This window comes from Aotus nancymaae, unplaced genomic scaffold, assembly GCF_030222135.1.
Source record: "Aotus nancymaae isolate 86718 unplaced genomic scaffold, 86718_ANA_hifiasm-v0.15.2.pri h1tg000007l, whole genome shotgun sequence".
Taxonomy (NCBI): domain Eukaryota; kingdom Metazoa; phylum Chordata; class Mammalia; order Primates; family Aotidae; genus Aotus; species Aotus nancymaae.
The window spans coordinates 53684180-53698824 of record NW_026988418.1 but is presented as its reverse complement, the minus strand read 5'-3'; the positions used below and the strand labels follow the sequence as shown (position 1 = coordinate 53698824).

The 14645-nt window shown below is 34.9% G+C and overlaps 1 protein-coding gene across 13 annotated transcripts in view; it reads left to right on the top strand.

Moving 5' to 3' along the window:
- The window catches only part of ZNF644 (zinc finger protein 644), a 105853-nt gene that overhangs the window by 29664 nt on the left and 61544 nt on the right, over positions 1 to 14645 (top strand). For 9 of the 13 annotated variants that reach the window (XM_012434248.3, XM_012434256.3, XM_012434249.3 and 6 more), the window contains one exon: positions 4600 to 4660. In XM_012434248.3, coding sequence (XP_012289671.2) covers positions 4617 to 4660 — 44 coding nt within the window. In that variant the 5' untranslated portion in view covers positions 4600 to 4616. Of the gene's footprint in view, positions 1 to 3531; positions 4661 to 7603; positions 7622 to 14645 lie in introns of those variants that run through there. The other 4 variants (XM_012434251.3, XM_012434258.3, XM_064372609.1 and 1 more) reach the window with 4 other exon arrangements.

The following is a 14645-nucleotide window of genomic DNA, read 5'->3' as shown; positions in this document are numbered from 1 at the left end:
TCTCACAAAGTGCTGGGATTACAGGTGTGAGCCACTGCGCCTGGCTGTGATTTTTTTTTTGTTTGTTTTTTTTTTTGTTTTTTTTTTGGTGCCGTGACTCAGATACTAACATGTAAACTTTTGCTGTTATAAGCCTCCCTCTTAGTACTGCTTTTGCTGCATCTCATAAATTGATGGTTTGTTGTGTTTTTGGTTTTGTCTCTGGATATTTAAAAAATTTCTTTGTAATTTCTTCCTTGACCCATTGGTTGGTTGGGAGTGAGTTGTTTAATTTCCACATGTGGATTTTCCTGTTTTTCTTCTGTTACTGGCTTTTAGTTTCATTTCACAGTGATTAGATAAGATAGTTGGTATGATTTCAGTCTTAAATTTGTTCAGACAAATCTACCTTTTATATAATTTTAATGTGTATCTGAACTTTCATAATTTAATTCTGAAGACTTTTCTGAATTGTTAGTGTTTAATTTTCTAAAATATGTTCATGTCTTTTCAGCATATTTAAAATACTTTTGAAAATTAATAGACATTCTCTTTTAGAAGTTTTAGATTTGTAAAAAATTTGAGCAGGATAGATAGTGTTCCCATATTCTAACCACCCCCTCCAACTGCCGGTTTTCCCTATTATTAATATCTTACATTAGTACAGTACATTTGTTGCAGTTAATGAACCAATATTGACACATCATTATTAACTAAAGATCATGATTTATTCAGATTTCCTTAGTTTTTACCCAGTGTTCTTTTCCTGTTCTAAGATATTCCAAATTATATTATGTCTAGTTGTTGTTTCTGCCTAAGCTTCTTAAGACTTTATTTTTGATGACCTTATAAGGTTTTTGGTTTTTTTTTAATACCTTAACAGTTTTGAGGAATATTGGTCAGACATACTGTATGATCCTCTGTTGGAATTTGTCTGATGTTTTTCTCTTGATCAGACTGTGGTTATGGGTTTTTGGAAGGATGTGTTGTACTTGACTTTTTAGTATTCAGGTGTTATCTTAGAATCCTGCTTGAAGCAAAACTAGTGGTGCCAACTACTTTTAAGTTTTAGCCTCTTTTTTTGTACCCCTCTGCTACTTATGTAATATTCCAATTATATTTTTTAGGTATAGATTTTAAAGTACTTTCTATTCTACTTCTTTGTAAAATCCTTTTTAAAAAATATGTTTAATTGCTATTATCAAAAAGACAAAAGATAACAAATGTTGGCAAGGATGTGGAGAAAGGGAACCCTCGTGCACCTTGTTAGGAATGTAAAATAAACAGCCATTATGGAAAACAGTATGGTGGGTCCGGAGAAAACTAAAAATAGAATTATCATATGATACAGCAGCCTCACTTCTGGGTACATGTCTAAAGGAATTGAAATGAATATGCTGAAGAGTTATCTGCAAGTCCATGTTCATTGCAGCATTATTCACAATAACTAAAATATGGAAGCAACCTAGGTGTCCATCATTGGATGAATGGATAAATGTGATATATATGCACAACAGAATACTATTCAGCCTTAAGATAGAAAAAATTCTGTTATTTGCAACAACATGGGTGAACCTGGACCTGGAGGACATTATGCTAAGTGAAATAAACGAGGCACAGAAAGACAAATAACCACCTAATCTAACTTACATGTAGAATCTAAAAAAGTTGAACTCATAGAAGTAAAGAGTGAAATGGTGTTTACCTGAGGCTGGGTTGGGAAGTGGATGGGGAAAGAGATGTTGATCAAATGGTACAAAGTTTTAGTTAGGAGGAATAAGCTTTAGTGATCTATTACACAGAATGATGAAATATAGTAATAATGCATATATATTTCAAAATTGCTAAAAGTAGATTTTAAGTATTTCACCACAAAAAATAGTATGTGAGGTGATGGATTTGTTAATTAGCATGAATTAATCATTTCGCAATGTAAACATATGTCAAAGCATCACATCGTATGCCATGAATAGATAATATATGCAATTATTTGTCAATTAAAAATTAATAAAATAAAAATAAAGTGTCTAAAATGTGCTGGTTTGGTTTGTGGGGAACAAATGCAGTTAAAAGGTTTTTTTCAGATTTTGGAGAGTAACTACGAGCAAAGCAAGATAATGTTAAATAGCTTAAGTTGAAGTTTGTATGTAATTTTTGTAGTGTTTGTATATGCCTTTATTTTTTATCTTGATAAAATACGCATAGCAAAATTTACCATTTTAAAGTGTACAGTTCTGTGGCATTTAAATATGTTTATATTGTTGTGTAACCATGTATAGTTTTAAAATATGCATTGGTCCACTAGGACTGTCATAAAATACTACAGACTGGGTGGCTTACACAACAGAAATTTATTTTCTCACAGTTCTAAAGACTGGAAATTCAAGATTAGGTTGTTGGCAGATTTTGTTTCTCCTGAATCTCCCTTTTGCAGATGGCCTGCCCTCTGTGTGTGCATACCTGGTGTCTCTTCTTAGAATGATACCAGTCGGGCTGGGTGCGGTGGCTCACGCCTGTAATCCCAGAATTTTGGGAGGCCAAGGTGGGCAGATCACTTGAAGTCAAGAGTTTGAGACCAGCCCGGCCAATATGGTGAAACCCTATCTCTACTTAAAAAAAAAGTACAAAAATTAGCCAGGCATGGTGGTGTGCACCTGTAGTCCTAGCTACTTGGGAAGCTGAGACACAAGAATCACTTGAACCTGGGAGGCAGAGATTGCATTGAGCCGAGATTGCGCCATTGCACTCCAGCCTGGGTGACTCCATCTCATAAAAAAAAAAAAAAAACCAAAGAATGACACCAGTCTTATTGAGTGAAGGCCTCATAAATTACCTTATTTAACTAGATTGCTGAAATGCCCTAGCTGTAATGTCATATTTGGAATGAGGGTTCAATATAAGAAATTTAGGGGTGATCCAGTTCAGTTTATAACATCTTTTATGTAAGGGTGCTTCCAGTTTATCTCTTTGAGAAGCTGCCATCTTCAGTATGTTAATTTTCTGTGGTTGCTCTAACAAATTACTACAAACTGGGTGGTTTAAAACAATAGAAATTTATTCTCTCACAGTTTTGGAGGCCAGAATTTCAAAATCAGTAGTATTGGGCCAAAATAAAGATGATAGCGGGGCTGTGCTTTTTCTGGAGGGAGGCTTTAGAGGAGAATCCATTCCTTGCTTCTCCCTGATTCTGGTGGGTGCTGGGGTGCTAGCTTTCCTGGCTGTGGCCCATGTCCCTCCAGTCTTCAAAGCCAGCATTTTAAACTGTCTCAGCTATGGCTTCTTTTTTGGAGACAGAGTCTTGCTCTGTTGCCCAGGCTGGAGTGCAGTGGCACAAACTTGGCTCGCTGCAACCTCTGCCTCCTGAGTTAAGGCGATTCTCCTGCTTCAGCCTCCCGAGTAGCTGGGATTATAGGCGCGTGCCACCACACTCAGCTAATTTTTGTATTTTTTTAGTAAAGATAGAGTTTCACCATGTTGGCTAGGCTGGTCTCAAACGCCTGACCTCAGGTGATCTGCCCACCTTGGCCTCCCAAGGTGCTGGGATTACAGGTGTGAGCCACCTTGCCCGGCATCTCTGTTATTTCTCACTGCCTTCAGTGTGTGTCTTGTTCTTATAAGGATACATGTGATTGCTTTATGGCCCACCCAGGTAATTCAGAATAATCTTCCCTCTTTTAAGATTTTTAATTTAATCATATCTTCAAAGACTTTTTTTGCCATATAAGTAACATTCTCAGGTTTCAGGGATGGGTGTGGATATCTTTTGTGGGACCGTTTTTCAGCTTATTCCGCTCAGTAATTTATAGACTTTTAATGCTCTTGCTTTGATTTTATACTTTAGTTTTTAACAGGTCCCTATGTCCAGTTCTGGGTTGATGGGAGTTGATGGCATCTGATCTTTTCTAGATACTATGCAGAGAATTCTAGGTCTGTGGTTCCAGGAAGACAAATCAGAGATGATAGTGAGTCTAGAAATAAAACAGTTGAAGTATTTTAGCTTGAGAATGGAGGAAGGTATGGTGGTGCTGTTTTTTAAAGAATAGAGAATTTAGAAGGATCACAAGCTAGTTTCAGGAAGGGGGAGGAGGAGATGTGTAGAATTTGGGATATACTCAGTTTGCAGAACTTCTGTAATGTGATAAAATTAGTAATGGTAGGTATATTTTTGGCAGATACATTTTCAGTGGATCGTTGGAGAAGTCACTTTATACTAGATTGAGGATTAAATTGAAGCCGGAGAGTATTGTTACATTGTATTCTCTAGAATAACGATGCTTGGCATTTAGTAAGTACTTGATCAGTGTTGACTATTATGATAATTACTATTAGTATATACTTTTATGTGTTCCACTACTATAACATTTTTGTCTTCAGCTTTTTGGTGTATGTCTTGATAGGTACGTGATATTAGATAAATACTGATTTAGAAAAGTATGTGTTTTGTTAATAAATATTTTAATTATTGCCATTGCCATGCTGTTAAAATTAATGAAAACAAATTATTGTAGAATTTAAAAAAAAAATTAGAAAGTTTTGATTTCTCATTTGAATAGATTATTATTTCTGTAGTTACTCATGCCTGAAACAAAAAATTAAACATTGGTCTTTGTATTCTTTCAGGTTTGATTTAATTTTGGATGAGATTGTTCTTGCAGCAAGATGTTAATAAGACAAAATCTAGGTAAGTAGAAGACTGCTTTGTTAAATGTACCTATCAAGGTAGCAATAATACAAAAAATTTATGTCTTAAAAATATGCTGTTGAGTCCAGAACCAAAGAGTTTTTAAATAAAATTTTGAAATGCAAATAACTGACTTTTAAACACACTTGGTCCAATTGATTTGATGGGAGTAAAATTACAGCTATCAAATTGTGGAACTAAAATTAGTTTCCTTCTTTTGCGTTCAGGTTAACTAAAGCATTTACGTTTCCAATGACTGTTATAACGTGTTAGAAAATCAAGTTGATGTTTGGTTCATCCACTCTTAACTGAACTCTCACCAGTTCATTAAGACATTTATTGTGTCACTTCATTGTTCTCTCCTTTGTTGATAAAGTATATGAATAGTCATTACTTTTGTTTATTTTGCTTTCTTACTATGGTTAAGGAAGCACTTTCTCAAATGGGTTAAATTTGCCAAATTGTGATTTCTTTCTGTTAACATAGTATTCAAAATTGTAAATTATTGTTTTAATGTTTTTCTAGCGTGTGTCTCTACTGAATGACCTTTCTAATGTAGCATTTTGATTAGCTTTCTAAGGCTGTTCACTTTCAAAAAATTGAATTGGCATTATGTACTTTCTGTCTGATATGTGAAATAATGCTTTTTAGCAATATAAGCCATTCACAGGTTTAAAAAAGATACATTTACTGTTTATTGGTAAGTGAATATGGCTTCAAAACAGAAACATGGGAAAAAGAATACTGAAAAAATTGAAGTTAACTTGGTTTTCCTGCTAACCAGATGTTTCACCTGTCAAAAATTTGCTCCTCTCAATGTTTGTTAAAGAGAAAAAAAGAAGTCTTGGATGAAAAGTGCTGTAGTTCAGTAATACGCACTTAAGGACATCTCAGTCAGTGGTTTGGCATGCTTTGAAGCAAAATTTACCTTTTATTGCTATTATATAATATAGTGGTAGTTTGAAGAGCACTTATTGTTCTTTAAATTCTATTAAGTGCTTGTCATACCTTATTGATCGTTATAGTACTTCCTGTTGTTTGTTTTATAGAAAAAATTTAGTTTTTGCTTTATAGTAGGCTGTTTTTCTTTAGGAAGAATAATTTACTTTTGTAGCATTTATTAGAAATAACATTTGCCTATATATCTTCTTAAAGTGAAGAAGAAGCCAGGCTTTTGTACTTTAAGGTCTTATTAGGGATTTGTTTTTTAGTTGGATATACAGTGTCTGTTAGAACTTTTGTTCTAATTTTCTATGTTTGCTATTGCTTGTGGGATGACAGTGGTTTAATTTATTCTGACCTTATTTTCCGCCACACTTATATATGTATTTTTTCTTTTTTATTATGGTGTATATATGGTAACATAAAATTTGAGGTATAGAGCTGAATGGATTTTTACATGCACATTCATACATGTAACCACCATCTACATTAAGATATAAAACATTTCATTATTTCAGAAAGTTTCTTGTGCTTTCCACACTTCCAATCCAGTAGGCTTTCCCCGTGAAGTAATCATCTTTCTGAATTCTGTCAGCATACTTTAGTTTTGCCTGTTCTTGGATTTTATATGTAGTATGTACTCTTGTATCTGGCTTCTTTCATTCAACATAATCTTCTTGAGTTTCATCTGTGTTAGTATATTAGCAATTTATTATTTTTTGTTGCTGTTTTATTTTTAATAATATTCCCTTGTATGAACACACCACAAAGCACTTATGTTTTCTTTGTGATTTGTTTTATTGGCTTCTTCACATCTCCGTTCCTACTTGCTAACTTTTCTGTACTCCTTTCCTTCTTCTACCTACCTCTGTCATTGTCCCCTATCACCTTTGGAATAAAATGTAGTAAACTCTATAACATGGCATGCAGTTATCTCACTGTAGCTATGCCAGAATGCTGAGAATTATATGAATAAACTAAGTATGATGTTGCATATTACTAGTTCTAGTCCCACGTACATGTTGTCACTTTCCCTCAACCCCATGCCTCCCCAGTTGCCAGTGCCCTCTCTGCTAGTTGTCAGCTTATCTTCTGAAATAGCCTATCTGAAGCAGCATCTGATCCTTTAAACCAGGCCTGACCATAGTTTGTCTTCTTCATTAGACTATGAGTTTGAAGGTGAATACCATCCATGTCCCATTTATCTTAGCACAGTGCAGGGGATACTGTGTGCATTCAGTAAATGTTTGTTAAACATAGATCAATGAAAAAAGTTATTTTCTCTCAGGCAAATAGAAATTCAGAATACTAGCGGGATTGGATGGGGGCATTGACACTTCAGTTGCTGTTAGGCCGTAGGAAGGATCCACTGAGGACAATCCAGAGACAGCATTATAGACATTTTAGAAAGAGAAATAAAATATTTCCCAAGTGTTCTTTCAATCCAGTTGAAATAAAATGGCTAGTAGTGTTCTTAGTTCAGACCTAAAATAAGACTGTCAATGTTGATTTCGATTAGATTTCCAAGTGGAGGTATTAATCCATGTTGCAGAAGTTTGAAGTATTTGTTATGAAGAGTATTTTCTTTGTGGATTTGTACTAGTTATTTCTTTAATTTAAAGATTTTGAAAGGTGAGTTATACTAATACAAGTAGAAGATTGGGAACACAGGTCACGTGTATAAGAAGTGAGGAAAACTTTTCCTCATTTCTCTGAAAGTAAAAAACTGTTAGGATGGAGGAAGAAATTCTAGAATCATAACCTGGAACTACGATAACGTTTTTTATTCCCACAGCTTAGAAAGCTTGCTATTTGTTGAAAGTTATTTAAAAATTTTTTTTTATTGTACATATGTAATGTAACATAACACCTTACACTTTTTTTTTTGATTTTGAGACGAAGTTTCACTCTTATTGCCCAGACGGGAATGCGATGGAGCAATCTTGGCTCACTGCAATCTCTGCCTCCTGGGTTCAAGCAATTCTCCTGCCTCAGCCTCCCTAGTAACTGGGATTACAGGTATGCACCACCACGCCTGGCTAATTTTGTATTTTTTTTTTTTTTTTTACTAGAGACTGGGTTTCACCATGTTAATCAGGCTGGTCTTGAACTCTTGACCTCAGGTGATCCACCCTCTTGGGCCTCCCAAAGTGCTGGGATTACAGGTGTGAGCCACTGCACCTGGCCGAAACAATATACTTTCTTAAGAAATAAAACACTTTTTAAATTTTTTTTTTAATTTATTTATTTATTTTTTTTTAATTGCATTTTAGGTTTTGGGGTACATGTGAAAAACATGCTTTTTAAAATTTAAAGCATTTTGACTATTGTGGGTTTTTTTTTTCCCCCTGTGTTTGAAATTTGGCTAGTTGGGTTGGCTATAGTAATTATCTGAAGATTTTTATGTCTGTAACTTGATTGCCCTCTAGCAAGTCCAAAGCAAGAAGAGGTTCTTCCCCACTGGGATCAATTTGTTGCTTTTCCTTTCTGCAGCTTCTGCCGTAATGTTTGAACACAGAGTTGGACATTGACCTTTTCTCATGCTGTTCCTTCTGTCTTCCCACAAGGGTTTTCTCAGACGTAGATTCTTACCAGATGTAGAACCTTGGTTCTTCTTCTTTTTTTTTAATGCTGGATGTGAAGTATGCTTAGTCTTATTGTTGGTTAGAGTTGAGGAGCCAGAGAAATTTAACTTTGAGATTGCCTAACGTACATGTCTCCAAAAAGGTTTTAGACTAATTTTTCCTCTCAGAGGCTGCTAGCTGTACCTCAGTTGCAGAGTCTTCCTCTTCATTTTGTGCTTCAGTATTTAACATAGGCAGCTGCTGCTAAACTTTTTTATACTGCAGAATACCTGAATCCAAGGATTTCAAGTACTTTATGGATATTCATCTTAGATTAATTTCTCTAATTTCTAACTTAACCTCTCTGTGCTTGTTTCTTTAGTAGCACTGTAGATGTGCTGTCCTTTGTCGTAGCATGAAAAAGAAAATTTTTTAATGAATAAAATTCTTTGTTCTTCATTCTAGATGAGATTGTACAATGTAGATTGACTCTTTCCAGTTGTATTGCCAAGTAACATATAGTATTTAGTATTTCACCTTTTTTTTTTTTTAGACAAAGTTTTGCTTTTGTCACCCATGCTGTAGTGCAACAATGCAATTTCGGCTCACTGCAACCTCCCAGGTTCACACGATTCTCCTGCCTCAGCCTCCCGAGTAGCTGGGACTACAGGGGCATGGTGGGTAGCTGAGCAGCTGGGACTTCAGCCACCATGCCAGGCTTATTTTTGTATTTTTAGTAAAGACAGGGTTTCACTGTGTTGGCCAAGCTGATCTCAAACTCCAGACCTCAGGCAATCTACCCGCCTCAGCCTCCCAAAGTGCTGGGATTATATGTGTGAGCCACTGCACCCGGCCACATTTAGTGTTTTCAAAATTAATTTTTTAATAAAAGTCACAGGTGACTATGTATGAGCAAGTAGTACAGCGATGTTAAAGTAAAAAGTGAAACTCTTCCCTCCCGCCCAGCACTGTACTCTCCATAGTTACCAAAAATAGTTGGTATGTATTCCAAATCTTTCTCTTTCTGCTTATCAATACATTTTGGACATTTTTCCATGTATGTACCACATTTAATATAACTCTTGCCCTATTAATATTTAGGTAAATCTCAGGATTTTTTTTTGCCTGTATATAAGTACTGCTGCAATGAGTATTTTTGATGATATCAGTGGGAGTATGTGAGAATGTCAGGATAATTTGTAGCAGTAGATTGCTGGGTCAAGGATATGTGCACTTGAACTTCTGATAAAATAAAACTGCAATGAGATTGTACCACTTAATATTCTTACTGTTTATGAGAATATCTGTTTTCCCATATTTTGCTAAATATTTGTTTTATCCTTGCTAGTCTAATTGGCGGAAAGTGATATTTATTTTACTACACATTTTTTAAGTTGTGAGAGTGCTCAAAGTTTTGAAATATCACCTTCATTACAACTTAAATTTCATTGGAGAATATATATGAAAATTTTTGTTTTTTACTGTTAAGTCCATCAGTTCCATCAATTAACATACCTCTGTGTTTTAGGTTATTACATTCAAAGTTATTTAATATTGAATAATCAGATTATTTGCCTTCTTTTTTCCCTTCATACTGTTTTTTTAGGATAAATGTTTCCTTACAGTGAATTTCTTTATAGTTTGCCACAAACTAACATCAGCATAGCCTGTAAGTAAAAAAGTAAAAGCCATTACTAAATATTAGGTTCATTAAGTCTAGCTTAATAGCAGACTGCTCAAAATCTGTTGCCTTTTGCAACTCAAGCATTAGAATACTTTGCTTCTTTGTGGTTATTTTTTTACTGTCCTTATTATGTATGATAAGCTACAATTATTAGTCTTAATTCCAGCTTTAATGTGTGTGAACTCCTTTTTTTGAATTATTTAATTCTAGAAAACTTAAATTTACAACCAGAAAAAAAGGGCTGAGAAAATCCTTTATGTTATCGTAATGGTGTTCTCCAAGTTACTTTTACGAATTGGTATATTTTGGTAGTTTTTAAATAGTGTTTTCTAGTGTGATGCCTTTATTCCTAGATATGTTTGTAGTACTGTGACATATTATATAAGGGATTTGAGCATTTGTGGATTTTGGTATCTGGGTTGGGGGTCCTGGAACCAATCCCCTTCAGATATGAAAGGCCAACTGTGTATCTGTCTCTCTTGAGCTACGTCTTTTAAAACTCATCCTGGGTTTTACTGTGCTGGTAAATTTGTTTAAAGGGAGGCTATATTGTACTCTTTTGAAGCTGAGCTGTCAATAGTTTTTCCAAAGAAAGTTTCAGCCACACTTGTGTTTAGTATAAAAGTTTCTATCCAAATCTGAAATGTTTTTAAATCTAGTAAAGACTCAGTGGCAAATACCATTCCAGTATATGAACAGGAAACCATAAAACTGCTCTTGCAGACCAAAGAATTTTGCCATTGCTATACTTTAGCCTTCTGTGATTGGTCTAAACTGTAAGACAAGGCATTCACCTTTATTGAAATCCAGTATTCTTGGCATTGTGCTGTATGTTAAGGATGCATTAGTCATTAGAATTCCCAGTCCCAGTACCATGCAATTAATTATATTATAAGTGGTGAAGACAATACTGCCAAGTCTGAGTAGTATAGTGTAGTAGTAGGCCTGAGGAGGATGTTTTTAAGGAATAAGTCAGGAAAGGCTTCATAGAGGAAAATGTCATTTATTAGAGTTGAAAAAAAGAATAGAATTTTAACCTTGGGAAAATATAGGCAGATTGACTATGAACTAAAGCTCTTATTTTAGCAGCTTAAGAATTCATTATTTAAACTGTTTTCTTGGGCTGTTTTTTTCAAACTGTTTAAACAAGTTTGATTTTTGAAGCCACTAAGAAATAAATGATACTGTGAAAGCTTTCATACTGATCATTATTTTGATTATTAAAATATTACACTTAAGGGTGAGAGATTCAGAAATAATAAATGGCTTGAGGTCAGGGAGATAATTGCAGAGACAGAATTGGAACCTAAGTCTTCTGACCTCTTACTCACTTTTCTTTGGAGGTGACCATTAAAGTAGATAATTAAAACTTTTAGGATTTCTAACTAGACTCAAGCCTGTGGACTCAGTACATTTTTGTTTAATATTTTATTGATTTATATGATGTTTTACAAATTGGTGATTGTAATTAAGTTGGTTTTAGGTCACACTTGATATTATTGTTACTAGTCTGAGGAGAAAAGATGACTAAATATGTAATTACAGTATCATTAGTATTGTGATAGTCTTTGTTACTGGAAGGCAGGGGCCATGTTTGTTTTATTTATTAACATATATATTTAGTACTTTAATATAGCTAATACTTTACTCATAGACATTTAATAAATATTTAATGACTAGATGGAAACATGGCAAGTCCTCCCAGAAGTGACACCTAAACTGAGACTTGGAGGAACTGTTGGTGATTATTGTAGATAAACTGGGGAAGGACTGTTAGCAAAAGAAATAGCATGTGTAAAGGATGAGAGATAAGAGAAAGGGAAGATTGCTTGAACTGAAAGAAATGTAAGTTTTGAATGTAGCTCACTGTGGTGTGTGGATTTGGGGAGTGGCTAGTGTCAAGAGATAAGACTAAAGAGGAAGGCTGGGTCATTTTATTGAGGCTTTTTTAAACTATTGAAGGAGTTTAAATGTGAGGAAATGATGTGATTCTGTGTTTTAGCAAGTGAACCTAATTAAAATGTGGAGAACAGATCACAGGGAAAGCTAGATTGGATTCAGGATGGCTAGTTAGTATGGGGAGAATGCTGGCCTGATTTGAGAGTGGTAGAAGGGGGGATAGAAAGATGTGGTTGGATTTGAGAGATTTAGACAACAAAAGAGATCACTTTGGTGATTAATTGTAATGGAAGTGGGAGTAGGAGAATAAGGAGGGAGTTGAGGATGACTCATGTTTCTAGCTGGGCAGTAGTGCTGTATTCACAGATAGGAACTGTGAAGAACATTTGAAGAGAACAAGAGCTACATTTTAGATATATTAAGCTTTAAGTACCTCAGGACTTCTGAGTAGAAATGTCAGGTGGCAGTTAGATATGAGACCTATAACTTGAGATGTGAGAATCTTCAATATTATATCTTAATGTCTCTCAATTTTTTCTTTTTTGAGACAAGAGTCTTGCTGTATCCCCCAGGCTGGAGTGCAGTAGTGCAATCTCTGCTCACTGCAACCTCTGCCTCCCAGGTTCAAACGATTTTCATGCCTCAGCCTCCTGAGTAGCTGGGATTACAGGCACCTGCTAATTTTTATATTTTTAGTAGAGATGGGGTTTCACCATGTTGACCAGGCTGGTCTCAAACTGCTGACCTCAGGTGATCCACCTGCTTCGGCCTCCCAAAATGCTGGAATTACAGGCGTGAGTCACTGCGCCTAGCTCATTTTTTATTCCAGTATCTTTCTGCAAGATATTACAAAGCATGTTAATACATTAAATGTTATATTGACCTAAAGATTGCTCCATGTAGACTTATGAGCTGCTGTTTTTATTAGAGATTCTGGTCTCTGCTTATTGTTAATTAAACATTTAATACCATTAGTGAATAATTATACTACTGATAGCAAAAGTGTTACCAAAAATATTGAGTGGTGAAGGATATATGAAATGTATTAAATCTTATATTTATATTAGTAATGTCTAAGTAGCTGAATATGAATCCTATTATTTGATAATGCAAATATTTTCCACCCTGAATAGCAAAGGTTAGGTTAAAGTAATACTGCAGTCGTTGGCTTAATCATAATTCAACAGACTATTAGGATAAAAGGTATACAGAACAACACAATCTTGCCTACCTTGTTAACCATTGTATTCTCACAGTCGAGAACAGTTCTTGGCACAGAGGTCCTCAATAAATATTTTTTGATGTCAACATTGACATCTAATGCTTTAATATCAGATTTTCTTTTTGCATTGCTTCAGGTTACGGCAGTGGTAAGCTGATTTTTTAAGTTAAGTTCTTAAAAAGAGTCTTATCCCCAACTTAAGGAATTAATATTTTTATTTGAGCAATATTTTTCCCCTTAGATTACCCTCTAACTGTTCATATTTATGCTCCCTTCCTTGTATATGCTTCCCTTCCAACAAACAGACATATTTCTCTTTCTAATCAGAACATTTTTACTGACATTTATGAAACATGTCTTCTAGTAAAAATAGTTTGGACATTTTCCCTTGTGTATTCTGACATCACCATGTCTAACGGTGATTCATCACCTTTGCTTTCAAAACCTATTCTTGCTAACATGAGTACCATTCTTTCATCATTGAGCTCAAAATCTCTCTGAATTTTTACATTGTTTATCTTCTGTTATAAAGATTTGGTCAGTTACTAAGTCTTTTTGCTTTTACTTTGGTAATATAGCATGTATTTATCTTTTTCTTTGCATTCTCATTGTTATTTTTGTTTGCATGTCTGTTACATTCATCTTAAATGATCTGTCTGAGTTCATTTCATTTGGATAAGACCATTCAATTCAACTTTTTAGGAAGTTACAACCTTAATTATATTACTTGTTCAAAAACATTAATTACTCCTTAAGGATAAATTTTAATTCTTAGGTATTATACCTGGGAGATTCCAGATTTATTTTCTAATCAACAGTTTCCTCTCCTATTTTTTAGTAAGCATTTTGCTGCAGCCTAATTGATTTTCATTGTTATTTGAAAAAATCCTCACACTTTCATCCTTACCCATATCTTCTTCACCAGTCTTATCCTCAGTTTATTTCTATCCTTGAAATCTAACTCATCCAAGAAAGCTTGGCTCAAATCCTGCCTCTACCTTGAAGGAGTGATGTAGTCCCGGGTATATGGGATGTCATTCTGGTATATTTCATCACCCACCCCTAGATTCATGGTGGAGATCTCTCTAACAAAGACAGATTAACAAGAGAAGTGTATACAGATTTACTTAATAAAAGTTTTGCGTGGCATGGGAGATTTCAAATATTGAAGACTTGACAAAACAACAGAAAGCTGTATTACTATGGACAGTCATGCAGGAGTATGATTAGAGACCAAAAGGGTATGATATAATGTTGATAAACTGGGGTGAACTTAGCAAAGCCTGTTTGTTCAGATTCTTCAGATTCTTCTTGGCATCCCTATGTGACACACCTCTTCCCTTTATGTAAAGCAAGACACCTATCCCAGGAAGGTTTTAGGAGAGAAGGGAGAGAAAATCAAAGAATGACTTTCCTGGATTTTATGGCCTGCTTCAGGGGAGAAAAGAAGGAGAAAGTCAGAGACACCTACCTGCTTCTGCTGTTTTCTCAGATGCCAAGGTGCCATATTTTGGGGGTAGCATCTCCTGCAGCTCATTACTAGGAAGTCACTTTCTCTTGATATTTATGATTGTAAACTGAACCACCTGTTAGTTGAATGACGTAAAATTATGACAAGATACTGAAGTACTAAATATTGACATCTTCTGCAGCACCCTCTATAGTTGACTGGCT